General features: G+C 32.8%; 1 protein-coding gene across 2 annotated transcripts in view; it reads left to right on the top strand.

Moving 5' to 3' along the window:
- Positions 1–20,364, top strand: part of LOC100160750 (paired box protein Pax-6) — a 61,133-nt gene that overhangs the window by 6,977 nt on the left and 33,792 nt on the right. Inside the window, exons 3-5 of one of the 2 annotated variants that reach the window (XM_003246812.4) lie at positions 11,318–11,374; positions 11,982–12,147; positions 12,738–12,918. In XM_003246812.4, coding sequence (XP_003246860.1) covers positions 11,318–11,374; positions 11,982–12,147; positions 12,738–12,918 — 404 coding nt within the window. The remainder of the gene's footprint in view (positions 1–11,317; positions 11,375–11,981; positions 12,148–12,737; positions 12,919–20,364) is intronic. The other variant, XM_003246811.4, reaches the window with a different exon arrangement.

Below are 20,364 nucleotides of genomic sequence, written 5' to 3'. Positions count from 1 at the left end.
ACAAAGAAAATTAAAATAAGAAGTATAGTTATAGAACTATATTATATATATACGAGTGAATTTATTTATATATATATATATATAGAGAGAGAGAGAGAGATAACATATCCAACGGGTTACGAGGAAGTGTAGTATTTCTATCATTACCTACGTGTGTGTGTGTGTGTGTGTGTGTGTGTGTGTGTGTGTGTGTGTGTGTGTGTGTGTGTGTGTGTGTGTGTGTGTCGGTTTGAAGACATGATTCCGTGTGACTGGTTCACTCATGGATGGAAAAATAACCGTGCGTGTACAGAAACCAGCTTGCCGTGTATAATTAAAGGGAAAACGGGCGGAAAAAATACGCACACATAAAGGATAATGTTGTTTTTTTTATATTATCATTATTTTATTAAAATAAAAACATCAGACGTATTGGGTTTCGCCTGACGGGTCCCGGCCACCCTGTGTACGACGGTGTAGCGGTTTTGTGTTTACCTTCGGCACGATGGAAGACAATATCTCGTTATACGACACCGTATCGGATGAAAAAACGTACCTATATAATATTGGTATAGGAAATAATATTAGACACATCGAGTTTATGTATAGGTATACGTGTAACGCGTCTGTCAAATGTCGTCAAGTCCGACATCTCGTGTGTCGATGCGCGGTATACAGTATAGGTATATAGCCGCGTGTAGGTAATGTAGCCGAGATTGCTATGCGATGACATGCTGCTTGTTTTCTTATACAAAACTCAATTCTTATAATGTATTATAGGGCTTTTTAGTCTTATAGTAATAGATGTAGGCACCTCCCACCTGCGTGATTAATAATTACTTCCAAAACAATATTATCGATTTGAATTAATATACAATAATTTTAAATTTAATATATTATACATAGTGGTGTATTATTTATAGAAGTAAGATATATATGTACTACGTACATGCTGCACAGTATATAATATGAAATAAAACATGACAGCTGCAGCATATATTCTATTTGAATATGGGGGATATTATAATTTATAATATATTATTATTATTTTTGGTAAAAAAGTAATATTATCTTAGACCACAATAGATTTTCGTTACATCAAATACATTTAAAAAAATTGATTTAATTAAATTTATTATTTGTGAGCATAAATTAAACAACTTAATAAAAATCGTGACACTGATATTTCTGCAGATTTCTATATACATTTATGTAGGTATAGCCGTATAGGTTAGGTACCTATGTGTACACTGTACACAGTAGGTACATACATGTATAGTATTATGCTATACGATAATTAATTGTTCACTCGATTTATAAATCAACCGGTTTCCATACAACGATAGCTATTTGTCGTAAAAGCCTGAGAGTATAACGTATTATTATTATATTTTTTCATCATTATTGTATTTTATCCGAGTGAAATTTAAAAATGACTTCTGGACCGCGCCGCGAACAATACGCACGCGGCGGCGACGTCGTCGTCGTCGATCACAGCCGCAGAAACGGTAAACAGTAGGAAGTCGTCGATACACGGAGTACGGACTATTTTTTTTTTCTCATTGTTATTATTATATCGTCGTCGGTCGTGTGATGAAATGTAATTATTATTTTCATACGACGACAACGACGACGACGCCAAGGACGAGTGTACGAAAAAAAATAAAAAATATATACATAGGCGTAATATAATAAATCGCGGATAGCTGAAAGGGTTGTGCGAAGAATATACGGCGGGAACGACGGACGGTGCATGACGCACGTCGTACACAATGATGATGATGATAAATAATAATAATAATAATAATAATAACAGTATACCGTGTATACCGCGCACGTTTATTATATTATATAGGCCTCGAGGGACTCGCGAGTGCATAATAATAATAATAATAATAATATATAACATGCGCGGGTATGTGTCCTCTGCGTGCGGCCTTCGCGCGCGTATAGGTAGGTGGTAGCATGCGTACAGCGGCGGCAGCGGCGGGCCCGGCTCAATGGGACGTGGCAAATATATCGTTTCCCAAACGGCGACGCTAATTTAACGAGGTCACACGCTGCGCGGTCCCTTTTTGAGCTCGGCGGCATATTATTACTATTATATGGGTTATAGCGGTATATAGTTAGGTACCAATCCTACACTCAGCTGCAGCTTCTTCTTCTTCTTCTTCGTCTCCTCCTCCTTCGGTTCTATTCTCTTTCTACGACGCTATTCTCTCTTTTTTTCACACCTGTCACCCACGGTTATTGTATTTTTGCCGAAATTCCGCCGGTCGTCTCACGCACACGCGCGCATCGGGCAGGCAATGATATGATGCGATGACTACACACTGTAGGCGTACGACAAATTGTTCAACATTTTATTATAGACCGCTCAAGTATTATATTATATGGATACAGACGTCACTACGTCAGACGTACGATCGTCAACATCACTGCCGTACCTATTGTTGAAATCGCACATCATGTATTATGTAGGCACGCGCATTGTATACGAACGCGATTTGAGTATTACTTTTTTGTCATAAGGTCGTCCAAAATATAATATTATAGACGAGTGTACCTTCCCATTATGTATTTTATGACGAACGAAACGGCAAAGTCGTCGATATTATAACGAATAAACAACTAAGAATACTCCGATAAAACGTGATGATAGGTACATAGGTGTGTTATGTATTATGCAACATATTTATTGTACAAACGTATGCCTTGGAATACATTTAATAATGTATGCAAATTACAAACACAATATTTTCAAGTAGATCTATGTATTATATTATAATGACGATAGTATACTGCAGGGGTGTCCATCGCATTTTCTCGTTTTCCCGTGATTTGTTACAGTTGAGAAAACGGGAAACCACGGAGGACAATCACCCCGTTGCAGCATAACGGCTCAGGACCTACCTACCTATCTAAATATTTTTATTATTTTTTACATGAATATTATACACCACCGTGAGAATTTTTTTTATTAGAAGAATAAGCCTCGGCGACTATGGCCATTGGCATACAATAATTAAAAGGTTAACATCATAAGAATTTATTATTTATTTTACACTGCATTTAGTGAAATCGTGATGATAAAGATAAAAAATAATTCTTTATTTCCATCGAAGATTATGATTAATATTGTTCGAGCTTTAAATACAGCTCCTGCACGGTTGTAGATACTTGTAATACCTATATTAAACACACAACATTGTTTCTTTTGTAAATACAATTACGTTTACTACTGTAATGCTGTTTGCCAAAGATATTAATTTGCAGGTTTTTTTTTTGTTTTTAACTATTGGATTGTAAAAAAAAAAAGATGTAGGTATGTATTAATCAACATTTAAAACAACAAAGGAAGACTTCAATATTATAACCTTGATATTTATTTTACTCTGCATCGTGTACATCGAGTTTAATGATTATAATATTTTTAAATGTAGAAATAAACTAGTATTTTACAGAATTAACGTCGCAATACGACACAATAAATTATCAAGGCCAGTGTTAATACATATTTTTCATTTATATGGACGTACAATAAAATATAATAAAAATGTATATTTTATTCAACAATATTCAAGAATCGGAATATAATAATTACAACTGAAACTAAATTATAATACCTAACATCATAAATACAGCTATACCTATCTGATATAATATAGTCTATATATATAGACTATTACACTTAATGCCATATACATTTAAATGAAAAAGAACAAAGTGTATAAATGTCGACTAAAATGTAATTATAATTTCACGTTCTTGAAACATAACTATTTCTACACGATATTACAGTTTGTAATCTACGGAATTAGAATAATATACAATTTAAAACCACAAATTAGATTACCTCCACGCAACTGGGTGACCCTCTTTTAAAAGATCTACACTGCGGAGCAGGCGAGCTGACTTAGCATATACATACCAATCCGGGAGTGTTTTTGATGTACAATTTTTTTTGTCGGGGAGGAGTTTTCTATTCCCCCTTATATTTTTTCTTCCAAAGACATAGTAGATCAAGTTATGTATATGTGTGTGTGTGTGTGTGTGTGTGTGTGTGTCCGTGTGTGTGTGAGGGTAGGGCTACACGAGGAGAGGTTCCCCTTTAAGATATTGCACGCGGCGTGCAAATGACACGCAGAATTAACTGCTCACCCCCTTTCCACAACAACAGGCGGGTGTCTTGTCACCCCAAAAAACCCCATGGATGGTTGGTAAAGGGAAGGGAGGTGGGTATGACATAAGAGGTTCTGGAAATTTCGGAACGCCAAGTGCTGCTTGCGAAACGAGTGGAAGGGTGGAGGGTGATAAAAATGCGTAAATGGCGGAAGAGCAGGGGTAAGCAAAGTCGTTGGCCGGAAAAGCTCCAAGTGCCTTTTTTTCTTTTTTACACCAGCATCTCGCCTATATTCGAACAGTCAAGAAAATTCTGAATAAAATAAAATATATGTGTACACAAACGCAGCTATAGTAATAACTGCAGGCCTAAAATAAACGGTTTTCTGATTTATAAGTATAAATATTTTTATATTATTTATTTTCAAGACACTATTTCCCAAATACTTTATGAATACTTTCCATCAGGAATCACTATTGTATATTACTGTAATGGCGCCGAAATCAAAAAAAAGGTAGAGCGAACTTTAAAAATTATGAGGCATCACCATCTCGCACCTCATGACTGATAATATTTGACGTTTACAAAAAATATTTGATATATTATACAAAGATATAACTTCCCTATGATATAATTTTCCTCTATAGTACATTTTTTTATTCAACCTTATTATAGTAGTTGCTAATCATACAAACTTTAGTTTTAAATTAAAATTATACTAACATACTATTATAATTCCAAATTGACTTACCATGGATTTTAGATTAACGAGATATTTATTAGCACTCGAGCACAAAGTTAGGCCTAACCATGAAATAATAATAAATTACTAATACCAACTTATTTTTAATTAGTGCAATTTAAAGTTTCTACAAAAATGTTAAATTTTTAAAAACAAAGGTCATAATCATGATATAATCATATAATTTAAAAAATATATACGTAAATACTTGAAAGCATTTAAGTAAAATTATAACTAATTTAATCATATATATATTTTACATAGATTTTTCTGCTTCTGTAAAAATCGACATTCAGTGTAATACTACTAAAATTAACGGTTTTTGACAAGATTTCAAAATCTGCTGTTTTGGTAGATTAAATTAAATATGAATTAACTGTGCCAATCTAATAACGTAGGTACAAATAATAAATTCCTATAGAACATTGGTACATAACAAATATGTGGTAATTCTATGATTTAATAATCTTACGCTGGATGATTATGTAGGTACCTATTTAAAAAATACTTGTTAATGTTATACTCCGCTTTTGTGATAAACTCACATTCTTTGGATACGCTTAAGATATAATAATATACCTAGTTTATATTTTGAACATATTATATAATAGTTTATAATTATACATACTCAATGCCTAAGAGTATAGGTACTTAACATTCCATGTTGGAGTAAATCATTTCACCTTTTTTCTCGCAAGTCTAATCCATACTATATAATGAATCTGTATTAAATACTGAATAGTAATACAATATTGTATATTATTGTATAACTAGTATTTAAACACTATCAAAAACGTTATGAATATAACATAATAAATTATACGCACAAGAAAATATAACAAATCTGGACGGACCCCTATAGAGTTAAGTGACAATGAAAAAAAACTTTACGATTATGTTTTTGCACAATAAACGGGAACAATTAAATCGGTCGTGATCCCACGACTCGATGTATAGCGATTTTTGATAGTATTTTATATTGAAACATCAATTCGAATCCACCAATAGGTGTATAACACTACAAAACTATATTATATAGTCGGTATAGAATTATTATTATTATTCGCTTTATATGAAACGTGTACAATACAACGCGAACAAGAGCTATTTGGTTGTCCGAATTCCGAAAAATATGTATAATGTACCAAGGAGGGAAAAAAAATATACATAATAATAATGTGCGGACGGTATATCTGACAATGGTTATTATTATACAGAGCATATACGGCGTGTAATAATATAATAATAAAAATGGCCCGGTGAATAGATGTTTTTGTGTACCGCCGGATTGTGTTAACAAATTTGTAATCCACCTATAATCCCGTCGGGTTTTGTAGTACCTAGTCCACTCTTTTTTTTTTTATAAGAACCGTGTAAGCCGCCATTTTACATAACATCTCGTGTAATTATTGTTCAGACAATGTTTTGACAGGTACCCTTGGCTCATGCGATGTCCATTCAAGGGTATGTTAATCGATTGATTTGGACCAATGGTTCATTTCACAACGACAGCGTAGTCTGTAACATATAATAAGCCACTTCTATTATAATTAATAACAAATTCTCATTATTCATTATTCTCTGTTGAATGTTAATTGTTATTGATATTCATTTTATGACAAGACTACTACATATTATATACATAACGACATACCTCAATCCCTTCGCATCGATCATTTTTAACCCATTAACTCTTTATACCTACAAATTCCCCTAAATGTATACTGTAAATATTATAGCTATATTTATGAAATATAAACATTGTCATAGAATATGATCAATGTACCTACGAATAAGTATTCTTTAGACCGCTTTATGAATTTAGATAGTTTTGTTTAAAAGTATTGTTAGAAAATCTGGAGAGGACGTAAAAATGCTATAATCGATATAGATAATATTTTAAAATCAATTTTAATAAAACACAAATGGTAATTGATTAAAAAACGTATACCTATCTAAAATGATTATCACGTTAACACAATTAATAAATAAATAAAGTTACCGATACATCAACTAGCTATAAAATAAATTCAATATTTTACTTGTACAACAGTTAAAGCTAACTGGAGTTAACTATTGCAACTGTCACGCGATTACACGATTACACGAACACTAAATCTACACAAATCTAAGTTGAAATTTAAACGCTATCACAAGGTTATTTCGACGATAACTGTTAAGATATTATTTACTATATAGAATTAAGAATACCAATAAAAAAGAAATAATAGATAGGTATACAATGTTATATTATATTTTTGTGAGTATTAATTATAGGGATATAATGAGAGACCAACTAATTATAATCTCACATTCATTGTAAAAATGAATTAACTATAATGAATGACATTGTTAAATTTAAACCTACCATTTATAAGACAACCAAATTCACTATTTATTAATTAGTTGTTAGTTTCCCTAACCTAAAAAAAAAAATTTGTCAAAACTATTTTACTTGTATCGAACATTTTTAAGTCTTCCAATTTTGCTGTACAAAGTTGTAGTTTTTGACATGAAATCAAAATGTCTAACCTATTTATTAAAAACAAGAAATATTGTAATTTAATATCAAGTTGTGGTAAATTATATGTCGCTGTTATAAGGTCTCATATAACATATTTAATGAATAGTTATAATTATAAAAATAATAAAACACGAACAAATTTAATAAATAATTTTACGTGAGTAACCTAACCTAACTTATTCACACTCTGCATTATTGGTAAACAAAATTATACGTATGCTATAGACATGTGAAATAGGAACCTATAAATTATAGTAATTATAACATCGGTGAGCTTGTACATATAGTCAAGCTATATAATATATCATGTCCACGCTTGAACACGATCGCTACAGTAGAACTTCTACTGTAGAAGACAAATAATTTCTCAATAATAGTCATTCACAAAGTGTAGCGCTCGTATACATTATATAAGTATTATTAATTATGTGCTTATTATAATATTATAGTAGCTATATGTTAGAGACGTTCAAAATTATAAATACATACTTGTATTGAGCTGTCAGCTGAAGGGAGTGCCGATAGCTAACCCAGTATCAGTAATGCATCATGAGGGTGGGGGGTTCACAACCCCATCTCCTAGAAATGTATTTCTACAAAATACCTCTTTCCTCAGCTGGCCCTAGCATCATATGTAATTTCAAAAAATTTATCTATTAATCAGCACAACTTCTTCCGAAAATAAATCCTGTGTGTGCTACTGTCCTGCAACAGTATATAATGTTCCTGCGTGGAACATCATAAGCATAACTCATAAGACGTGTCCACCTATATGCGGTATATACCTAATACCTATATGTATGGTATATAGATATAATTTTACCTACCTCCCCCAGCGTGGAATCGATATTGTGTTTGACGAAATCGCGACAACAATCGACCGTGTATACCATATAATATTATATAATTGTCGGATATTGTATATGTTGTATACACGGATAATATTATTATGTACCCACTTGTTTATCGCGTCGGTGCCGTAGACACTCGACACCAGCTGCAGGCAACGATTGTGTATGGGTAGTAAAGGTACAGCGAAAGGATTGACCGATACCGCGCGTTTGGAATCGTTGTATTATTCTATTATATATAATAAATAATAATGAATGGTAACTGCGCGGGGGCGTTCTGAGGCAGAGTTTGCGACGTGGCGAAACCGGCACACCTGTTCGTTAAAATCCCCGCCGCCACCGTTCGTTATAATAATACGGTCATATCAATGCGATTGCTGCCGCTTTCTATATAATAGCGTTACAATTCCAAAACTGTTAAACTTCGTTATATTATATTATTAGGTACGGATACATTATATTACCCATATAGGTTTATACCGAAATCTTCCTCCTCCTCGTCGACATCATCTCATTCACCTCCTAAGCGACGGCGATTCACCGCGCGTCGTGTTGTTCGGTCGGACATGAAAGGCAGTTACACAAATGCGGTCGAGTTGTTTGAAGTGTGTGTTCCGACGACACGATATTATATACGGTCAAACGCCGTGCCGCCGTCATCGAAATCATTATCATATATTATAGGTTTTATTGCCTGTATTTAGGTATAATTCAGATTTCATAAGCAGTATAATATAGACTCATCTATGTTCTATGGGCTATTATTTCTGAATAATATTTTAACATAATTATTCAGAAAAATACTATGAAGTTTTGCTTTAAACTAATTTTTCGTTCAATTGAATATATAAAATAATATACAATAATACGATATTAAAATTAATAAATTACCCTTTAAAAAGTTAATAATGCATTAAATTGTATAAAACGATAATATGTGAAAAAACTTATAATGGAAACATTTTGTAAGTTCTATGTCCCGAAAAAGACTAAATTCAAATGTTTGTTGTTTTTCATCGACACAATTTTAAGCTTTCTGCAATATCTCAAAATTCTTGTTAAAATATGTATACACGTGTACGCCGTACGGTGCACATAAAAGGACCAGTATGTTGCTTAGTATATGCTGCAGGTGTGTTCAAATTGTATATCAAAGCCAATACCTAAATATAAAAACTAGAAAACAATTTTGAAATAATATATTGAATCAGAGAACAGAATCACATTACTTTTCATACACATATACCCTATACAGGTTCAGAAACCGTTTCTAAAAAATATAAAATTTGACCACAAATAACTGCAGGCCGACAGGTGAACGTTATTTTCGATTAAAAATAAAATATCATCCCTGCGTAATATACAAACGAAAAAGTTTTGCGTGCTGAGGTTACCTTAATATGCGGCATGTACCACAGTAGGTATGCCATTTATATACGTAATATATATTATATTTACCTAGTTGAACCTAGAAGTTGGCGCCTTCGCCGTCGCTCACGTGTATATAGGTACATATTCATCTATATTATACTATATATTATGTAGGTACTATTTGATCATGTCCATCATGTATAATAATATTATTATAATAATATGAACATACATCGCGTGTAATCAACGTCAACGTAATGGATGTGCGTCGCGTATCGTGTTTTATGATTATTATTATGATTTTGTTGTTTTTTTTTGTTGTTTGTTTTTGCCACGGACGTTATATTATTATTATATTAATAAACGACACGTACTGCAGAGGGTTGCTGCTCGGACCGCGGAGGGTTGGACGGCCGGATGTCCGGACACCATGGCGCAAAAAAAAATATATAAAAGCCACTCTGTCGGCCGCTGCGAGGGCCGTCACCGCGAACGGTCAAGCGTTTTCCCCGGGGCGGGCGGACCGTGTACAACGTGTAAACCGCAGCGTAATGATCTGTTTGACCCTCTCGTCCGCGGGGACCGATTACACGATGTTTCCGGCGACGGCGGTACCGTTGCTGCTATTTAATCGCCGCGTAAACGACGTCTACCACTTGATCAACAGCATAATAATATCATAATACATTTAGATATATTATGTATAATATATTAATACCTACACAATATAGCGCTATATATTATAGGAGGTATAGGTCACGGTGGTCACGTGGAAGTGGCATGATATACTTGTATAGTGAATATACCTAATTTTCCTAGCCTTATATTATATTATTTTATATACCTACTCTGTAAACATATACCTTTATACTTTCGAATTTCGATGAACTAATTCTGTATGCTGTACAGGATAGGCACTAAAATTATATTATAGTCTATAGTCTATAAGTGCAGGTCCTTAGGTAGCATAGGCGCAAATAGGGGGGGGGGCTTTAGTGGCTAAGCCCCCCCGCCCAAAATGTCCATAGCCCTCCCAAACATTTCCTACATTTTGTTTTAAGCTTATTCAATATTATCAAAGTAAGGCCCTATTAGCCCTATTAGCCCCCCCCCCCAAAATCACAAACGCTATTTGCGCCTATGTTAGATAGGTACCTAATTTCCGATATAGGTAGTTGATGTCATCCCTGGAAGATATGAAATAATCTATTATCACGCTGCAGTATTGACTATTCAGTACTATTGAGTATTGATATATGTACCTACTTGTTGATTCGAATGATATATCATAATATATAGAATTACATATAAATCATTCTGTATACGGTTCTAGCAAAACACATCTTATCGACGCAAATCAATCATAGTTTGTGAGTACTGAGTTGTGACCAATCTATAGCAGACTAATATAATATATTAAGTACAGATATATATATGTACGCTCTATTAAAACTATACATAAGTACCCAATTAACCTAACCAACCATAGTAATTTATTACATACGCGTGAGTGTTAATTCTATGTTGACTATCGTTCATTTATTAATATACTGCAACAGTTCAATATATAAGTACCTAAATCATATATTTTTATTATATGTTGCCATGCCCCGACTGCGATCAAACTGCACACTCCCTTGTGTAAACGTTCCACTTTAGTACTATAATATGATGTTTTATACACACCACACATAACTCTTATACCATATGATTTTCTTTGATTTCAGTTGGTAACACTGCTGATTACGATGGTAGGATTATTGCAACGCGTGAATTAGACTTGGGTACGAAAATTAATAATTAACACACTCATTACAATACAATAATATACATAGTATACATTATAATATATGATAAACACAGAATAAAAATTGTACAGAAGTGACGATCGATTTCCTGTTAAGACTTTAATATAGAAAAAGCTCCCAAACTAGCACAGCTTTCAGTTTTTATTTCAAACATATAATATTTTTATCATATACCGTGTGTCCGAAAAAACGGGGTAAGTACATTATATAATTAAATTACCCATATTACTCAGTACCCTATACATATTTTTGAATTATGTTAGCGGTGCACAAAACTAGACTATTGGATCAATCTCCTGCAAACTGAGTTCTAAAATATGTATAAGATACTGAGTTATAAACTTAGTAACTCAGTATGTACCTACCCAGTTTTCGCGGACACACGGTAGGTATATAACATATAAGTAATTTAAATGTCACTTCTGCTATACTTTTTACCCTGGTTAAAATACTATTATATATTATATTTTTTAGTAAACGTTACAGTGTTGCCAACTGTTTACCTCTGGTAGAGCTGAGCGTACAACTGTTGTTCTAATTGCAATGTCCTATTTACACGGGTTTTTTTTAATTTCTTGTATAGGGCACAGTGGTGTTAATCAGCTTGGCGGAGTGTTCGTTGGTGGCAGACCGTTACCAGACTCTACACGACAGAAGATCGTCGAACTAGCTCATTCCGGAGCCAGACCCTGTGACATATCGAGAATCCTACAGGTATCCAATGGATGCGTTTCAAAAATCTTAGGAAGGCAAGTATTATGAAATTGGATCCATATTATTGTCTATATTGTATTGGAAAACTACATAGTGTAGGGACACTTAAAAATACAAAATGATAGATGTATATCCTATATCCATATGGATCAATGGGGATAATATGTCACATTTCAACATAAAATATCTCTTAAAATATAGTTACTAAAAGTCGCAGATACAATAATTGTATTATATTAATATAAGACCCAATTAAATGTACTATTTGACCTAATATAGTATGTCCTTCATTATATAATCTATATAGCATTGATTTTAAAATTTTAAATAATATTAATACAATAATAAAATGAAACCTATAATTACGAATGGGCTATTTTTCATAATATTGGTTGACAGTAAATCGATATAGATATATATGCATCGTCTATAAAAATGTCAAGTTAAGATTCTATAACTGTTTGAAAAATATCTATACAACTGCGATTGAGAAAATATTATTATGATAATATGTCATATTATTTATATGACTGAATATAACATAACATAATATTAATTATTAATTATTGTTTGTAATTTGTATATCACACGACATTAAAAACGTTATTATATTTTTCTACTGCAGGTATTACGAGACCGGTTCTATCAGGCCCAGAGCGATTGGTGGTTCGAAGCCCAGGGTAGCAACAGCTGAAGTGGTGTCTAAGATATCTCAATACAAACGCGAATGTCCGTCAATATTTGCTTGGGAAATTCGCGATCGATTGCTACAAGAAGGCGTATGCTCCAACGACAACATACCTAGCGTGAGTAAATTTTTCAAAATCGCACAAATTTACATCGAAATAATTACGCTGAAACATATATTGTACCCGTATATAGTCCCCGTTTTTTTTTGAGAATGACACGCTTATATTTTATACTCACGCTGTGTTATATAGGTAAATAATATGGTACACCTATATCAATCAATCCTCGAGCAGACCGTTTTCACGGCTATAGCACGAATGCCCTTCGACAAAATTATATTTTAAAATTTGCAGATGAAAAAAATGCGTTTGTCGCACGGTTAGAATAAAATATAAATACTGAGTAGAGGTACTTACCTGTAATAATGTTATGTCGATTTTAAATCCTATTAAAAAAAAACTTATGTATTATTATATAAACGTATTATTTTTCGATTTTGACGTGTGCGTGGGTGTGACCGCGGCCTCGGCGGTGTTGACCGAGGAAAGGGAGACACAAATCAGATTTCTTTCGCATCACCGGATCGCGCCTCTCCCAATCAATGTCAACAACGCGCGTCGCCGCCGATCGTGTGTTTTACACACGCACTCCGTACCTATTTACGAAGGAAAAAAACAAACAAAAGAATACAAATCGAGTATACACTGCGTAATATCTACAGCGAACTTGAAAAATAATTTTCCTCCCCCCACCACCAATATAATATTATAATATAATATTTACGTTACATCACATCAAAGACGCAGTTTATTTTATTTTTACATTTAAATTACAGTTATTCGCATAAACGATTTACCAAAATCCAACAATTAACAAAATAGTAACAAGTAATCCTGTAACTTACTGTAATTTATTTAACTGCCAGCCCTTGAGCCCCCCTCTGGTCTGTGTTTTACGTAATTTTTTATTATAATATTGGGCTAAAAAAAGGTAATTTAATTTTCGAAAATCACCCCTCTTGGGTGACTTCTGGATCCACTACTGGTTACTACTACAAGCAACCTCAATGGAATAGCGAGCATATTTCAAAATTGAAAATTAATTTTTTTTTTACATACCTCTTTAGTCTATATAATATAATAAATAAATAATAATAAAATGACGAAACTCTTTTCTAAATTTTTCAAATTGTATACACTCGTTTCGTAAAAAAGAGCTTGTTTTTTTCTACTGTAATACTTCAGCACGAATTACAATTATATAGTATTATTATTATTACTATTATTTACCAAATAGGTTGGTCGCAGACTCTTAGATACTAATAATACGATTTCATTGCTTATAAGTTATTACTGTAATAATATATGTTTTTTGTAGGTAGTAATAACTCGATATTAACTGCTAAATTATAAGTAGTATAAAATAAAATTCGTAGTACCTATGTATATACCATATACCGGGTAATCCATTTAACTTAAAACACTCATCATAATTATTAAGGTTTTTTAAAATATATATTTTTACCATTTTTTTTTAAACTTTTTAAACTTTTATTAATGAAAATATTTTTTTGGAATACTTCAATGTATAAAAATTTAATTTTGTACGAATAATTTATGAGTTATAAATATCTAAAGTTTTGATTAGCGAAGTGGAGTGGTTATATACAGTCTACAGAGATATTCCGCAAAATGTTTGTCCACTACTCTGCTCGTCAAACTTTAAATACTTATAAGTTATAACTAATAAACTACTTGTCCGAAATTTGATATTCACATAGATCGAAATACTCCGAATACCATTCTACTTCAGAATATGAAATTAAAATGTATGTTGTCATTCAAAAGAGTAATAACTTGAAAAATTATAACGATAAAAAATAGTAAAACCATCATTTTTTTCCAAAAATTGTTTTTAGTAACCACCTAAAATTTAAAAAAAAATAAATAGTTTTAAAAACATTAGTGTTTTCTTAAATAATGAGTTTCGTACGTTATATATAGATTACCCCATAGTTGTGCATCTGTGCACTATAACAAATCTGAAGCTGAAGGTCCTTCTGACCATTAATATGGAATAGTGGAAATACACTGAACGCCAATTAATCTCATATAGAAATCGATAAGAATCAAGTGAAATTTACATTCTGTCAAGTTTCTGAGATAGGAATTATTATCTTGAGAGTTTTAGATAATTTATTATTAGTACCTTATACTTTAGTACCTTATACTTTAGTACCTTATACATTCTATATAGCCAATTAAAGTTTTATCCATAAGTAAATTGAATAATTTAAATAAAATAGGTACTTATATCGTATAATATGTATCATAAAAGTTGAAAAATTTTCAACTAAATCAAACAATAGGTAAAAACAATAGGTACTCAAAAATTTGTCTTTTATCCACGCATCATGGATACTTTTTAATTTTGAATAAAAAAAAACACATTCCAAGTCCTTTCAGTGTAAAACATTTTCCCATATTTTTCAGTAGACACCTATACTGAATTAAATTTACGGTATGTTTTGGTGTTTTTTCATGTGAAATTTAGAAACTACCGTCTCCATAATTAAATTATAAAATTATTTATTATTACGGACTAAAGAGTTAAAATGAGATTAAAAAAAAAGGCATTTTCGTCGATAAAATTATTAAACATTTGCGTTTATTCATTTATTTATTATAGTGTGACATATTAAAATACAATCGTCTCCTCGTCTGTAAATAAGAGAATAAAAATGTAATATATTATTATATTAATATGTATTATCATCTCGTCAAAATCATTTAATCATGCTTGGAAAACAATTTCAGTTATTATACAATATATATTATTATAATATTAGATTATACATTTATACACACCATGGGATTTGAGGAATTAAAAAAAATAACCGTCACGATATAAAAGTTGCGTAGGTAGTAGGTGCCTTCAGTATTATACATAAACTGTATACAATAAATTTATATACATAGGTATATAATATATGTATATTATATTTAATATATTACATGGGATAAATGTTTTTTGAGATATTATGTGTGGTAAATTTTCACCGATGTGATTGCATATAATTCTTCATAATATGTATTAACTCATAAAATATATATATATAGTTATTGTGACCATGCCCATTGATCTTAGTTAATACATAGGTGTATATATGTCTACCGTAAGTGGAGTATGGTTATACCTACTGTATATATAGTGTAAAATATCATAAAAATATATAACATAAAATATTTAAAACCGTATCCAGATTTCAGAACTAGCCAAATCCTCTGATTACAAACTTAACCTCTATAATCACTTTCGTGGTAATCCACACGCAGCCTAAACAGCGGATGATGCCTCATCTTAATTTAATATAATATAATTAAGTAAATCGACTTCCGGAATTCCATCATATGAACTGTTTTTCTTCACTCTCGTGTAAGAGCCTAAATCAAATATTTTGCATCATATATACATCACACGAACACTATTATTATATACAGGCAGGTATACAGTCGGCTCTCTATAAATCAAAACTTTCGGTCTGTAGACTGTAGTAGGTATAATATTTATTATTCACGTATAATGTAGTACCTACCTATATTTTTCTCGAAAAAAAAATAAAAAAAAATACTAAATTACTAATTTCTTGGACCCAAAAACTACAAACGACCGCGTATAATGTGTATATGGTATATGGTATATGTATAATAATATAATATTTAGGCTTACAAAAACCGACCGTCAGGCGTGCAACGAGAATATAATAAAATAATAATATTATAACACACGGCGAGAGACGAGGACAGCGGCAGGCAAAACACCGCCACCGACACCGCTTTCCCGTCGACGAGAGGATAAGTGTATACTGTGTAGACCGCGGCACGCAGGACGGGCGGGAACGCATATTTTCCACGCCTCGGCAGCTCCCCGAACAAACAGTCAGCCCGCCTTAACGTCACGGTCGCCGCCGTCCGCGTACACCGCACGCAGCACCTCGTCGCACGTCCCCGGGGCACGTTTAATAAGCACCGACGACGCAGTGTATACGCTATAAGACAATAATAATATGTATATTATAACACTATAATATTATTATTGTGCATGAGCGAAAAAAACGGTTTTTCGAGACTTATAATATAATAATCATTATTTTTGTATTTTTAAAATAATATAATAGCGTATGTTATCCATCGTCGAGTGATGGCAATCATCGTTCCTGCATTACACGATAATATACGTAGCTGTAGTACGCACCGACCGTTTCTCAATAATATATTATAATATTATACGGGGATGTATAATAAGGTAAAGGCATATTATATTGTATTGAATTCGTCAGCTTTACGAACATATATTATTACGACAGTGTTCGCAGCGGAAATCGACCGAAAACAATAATATTATATTTTCACATAGCTGCACGCACACATAATACAATATCGTACGCCAAAAACCGCAACAGATCAAAGAAATTATCGTCCGGTTTCGCACATAACGTATTCGCCGCGGTGCACTTCATACAAATCTCCGCTCGTCAACGAACCGTCAATCGCGCGCCACATAAACGAAACGGTGTCGGCAAATCCGTTTCATAAACGGCCGTTCACCCCCCATTACACGTATATTATTGTGATGTAAAGCGATTTTAATTGTCCGTTTCCCCCGATTTGTGGGAATTCGAAAATATTTTGACATTTCTACTTCCTGGAAGCGCTGTTGCACTGCGTCCGAATTCTCACACGCGTGTGTACATACTGCTGCAGTAGCAGTGTACACAAACACACACACACGTCTACGATCGGTCCACCAAACGCGAACATAATAATAAATATATAATAATATAATGTGTAAAGGAACAAAAAAAAAAAATAATAATAATAATAAATATTATCCCCGTTTCAAAATAATGTATAAATACGTATATATGTATAGATGCGTGCTGCAGAGAGCAATTACAAATGTCTTTTATGCCGGTGAACTCCGGGAGTCATTTGTTCCACGGCGTGTCCATTGTTCGACTGTTATGTCGCTGATGATGGAGAGAGATAATGTCCCTTTTTCAATAGCGGGACTATTGTTTTTTTTTTTTTACTCCTGTACAAAAATAAAAATAGGAAAAAATTCTCTTTTCTTTTTCCCGTTTTTTTTTATTTTTTGTAGTCGTTTCAGTGTTTTAATTTCCTACTGAGAAAGTATTATGCTGCGTACATTTTTCCCGTACCGTGAATTCAAATCCAATCAGATATATAACAATCCCTGCAGCCTATATATATGGTGACGATGACGAAGACATTCCTACTGTTACGTCCCTTCGAGTCACTTCTTCAATGATTCAAATGCCAAAGATTATCCCCGCCGAATCGACGTATATATTTTTAAATGAGTAAAACAATCAACGGTGACTCAATAGGGTTGTGTGTTTTTCCAATGAAAGTTTTCATCATATGCCGACAAATCAACTTACCATTATTAATAACACAACCTTTCATAGAGTAAATATTATTTTTATTTTATATGTGTAAGTAAAAATGTTTAGCAGCATTGTAAAGATATCGGCACGATTAATGTAAAAGGTTACGTGGTCTACTAACTATATACACCTGCATACAACCACACACCGTCTAGAATCTAGATATTTGAAATGTACCTACACTAAAGTGTTAACCCTGAAACTGAAATTAATGTTCACTAATAATTATTGTTCTCACTAATTTCTGTTGGTAAAACATTAAACATATTATGTATTGATTAAAATCTTTTAAAATAACGAAAATAACATATCGACATTTAATTCCAATCTAGTTTGTGATTTATTAATTTATTATATTTTGTTTATCAAAAAAACTTAAACAGGTATACGTTGCAGCGAATACATAATAGTCGTTACACATTTGTAACATATATTTGCATTATTTTATTTTTATTTCATACTATTATAATTATTTATGTATTATTGCTTTGTAGATTTTCTTACGTTTTAGGTTTTAATATATATTTTCATATTACCCCTTATTGTATCTGAAGTTGGTTTATTACAAAATTCGATACTAATACTAATATAACACGAATTCTTCAAGTATAAAAATATTTATTTACCCATAGCTCTATGTCGAATATAGACTGTAGAGACTAATGGCAATCGATCGTTTTTATAAATTTACATTAAATAAGGGACACATAATTAGTTAGTTACCTAATTTTGAAATAAACAGAAACTGGCAGAAATGTGCATTTCCAATCTGGTCGTAGGTACCTATAAATTTATAAAGGGAAATATATAATATAAGTAGGCTTACTTCTGCGTGGACTCTATCCATAAATCTGATAAACTCAAACAAAAATCAATTATTATAATTTATAATTGATAACTTATATACGAGTGTGTTTCACATCATTTTATAAGTTATTTCAAAAACAAATCATTCTTTTATATAGTATAATATTTAAAATAACGTGTTCTGATGTATAACAGTGGATATGTGTTTCAAAGTTTACGTGGCGGATGTATTAAAATATTTTATATACAATTTCAGGGCGAGGGACGTATGGGGGTTGTATATGTTTATTATTATTTATATGTTTTAAAAAAAATCCACGTGATTGTTTTAATAGGTACCTACTTATCTATTTTATATGTACCTATTACTATGGCTGCATTCACAAGCGCGTGGTACGAGTGGTACAGCGTATGAGTGCTTTAGTATAATACAAACAATACCAGACTCGGAAAAAGAAAAATCTATTTTATATAATATGGAGAAAGAGAGAGAGAGAGAGAGAGAGAGAGAGAGAGAGACGGAACAGAGAGAGAAAATCAGAAACTCACGGTAGCACGCCGTGTACGGTGTGTGTATATATATATATAGTATGTATATTGTATATATATGTGTGCTTGTGCAGATATAAAAACGAGAGGGAATGCGTAATCAAAGTGTGAAAAACCCCAAAGTTTTTCCGGCGTCAACGGCGACATTAGGCGACACCCTTCGGGACAGCTTGTATATATATATATATACGGGTGTGTTGTACGTGCAAGTCGGAGAGAAAGAGAGAGAGAAAGCCGACAAACAAAACTCATGCATTATGGATTCCTCGGCCGCGCGACACATCAAGACTCGCGCAAAACCCTTCGACTCGAATCCACCACCGTGATACGCGAGCATTTCTCCCACACGCACACACACACACAAACACACACACGCAAGTTGTATGTATCGTGTCGATATATGTACATATATATATATATATATAACGACGCGGCTCGGTGCTACCGATTTATAATATATATATGCGTGTGTGTGGGTGAGTGTACTAGCCCTGCCACTTTTGTACGGACCCTGCGCCGTATAAATCGTCTGGGTAGAAATGAAGAAAAAATATAACCGCGACGACAATACAATCGACGGCTGCGGAAATGTATTCCGGTCGGAAATTCGTGGTTATATACTTCGCCACGACCGGCACAAAGGGCCTCCGCCGCCGCCGCCACGCGGAGAAAAAAACCGAGCATACTATATATAGATACAGAGGAATAAAAAATTGGATTTATGGCTGAATGTAGT

This window comes from Acyrthosiphon pisum, chromosome A1 (assembly GCF_005508785.2).
Source record: "Acyrthosiphon pisum isolate AL4f chromosome A1, pea_aphid_22Mar2018_4r6ur, whole genome shotgun sequence".
Taxonomy (NCBI): domain Eukaryota; kingdom Metazoa; phylum Arthropoda; class Insecta; order Hemiptera; family Aphididae; genus Acyrthosiphon; species Acyrthosiphon pisum.
This window is presented reverse-complemented; position numbering and strand designations above follow the sequence as displayed.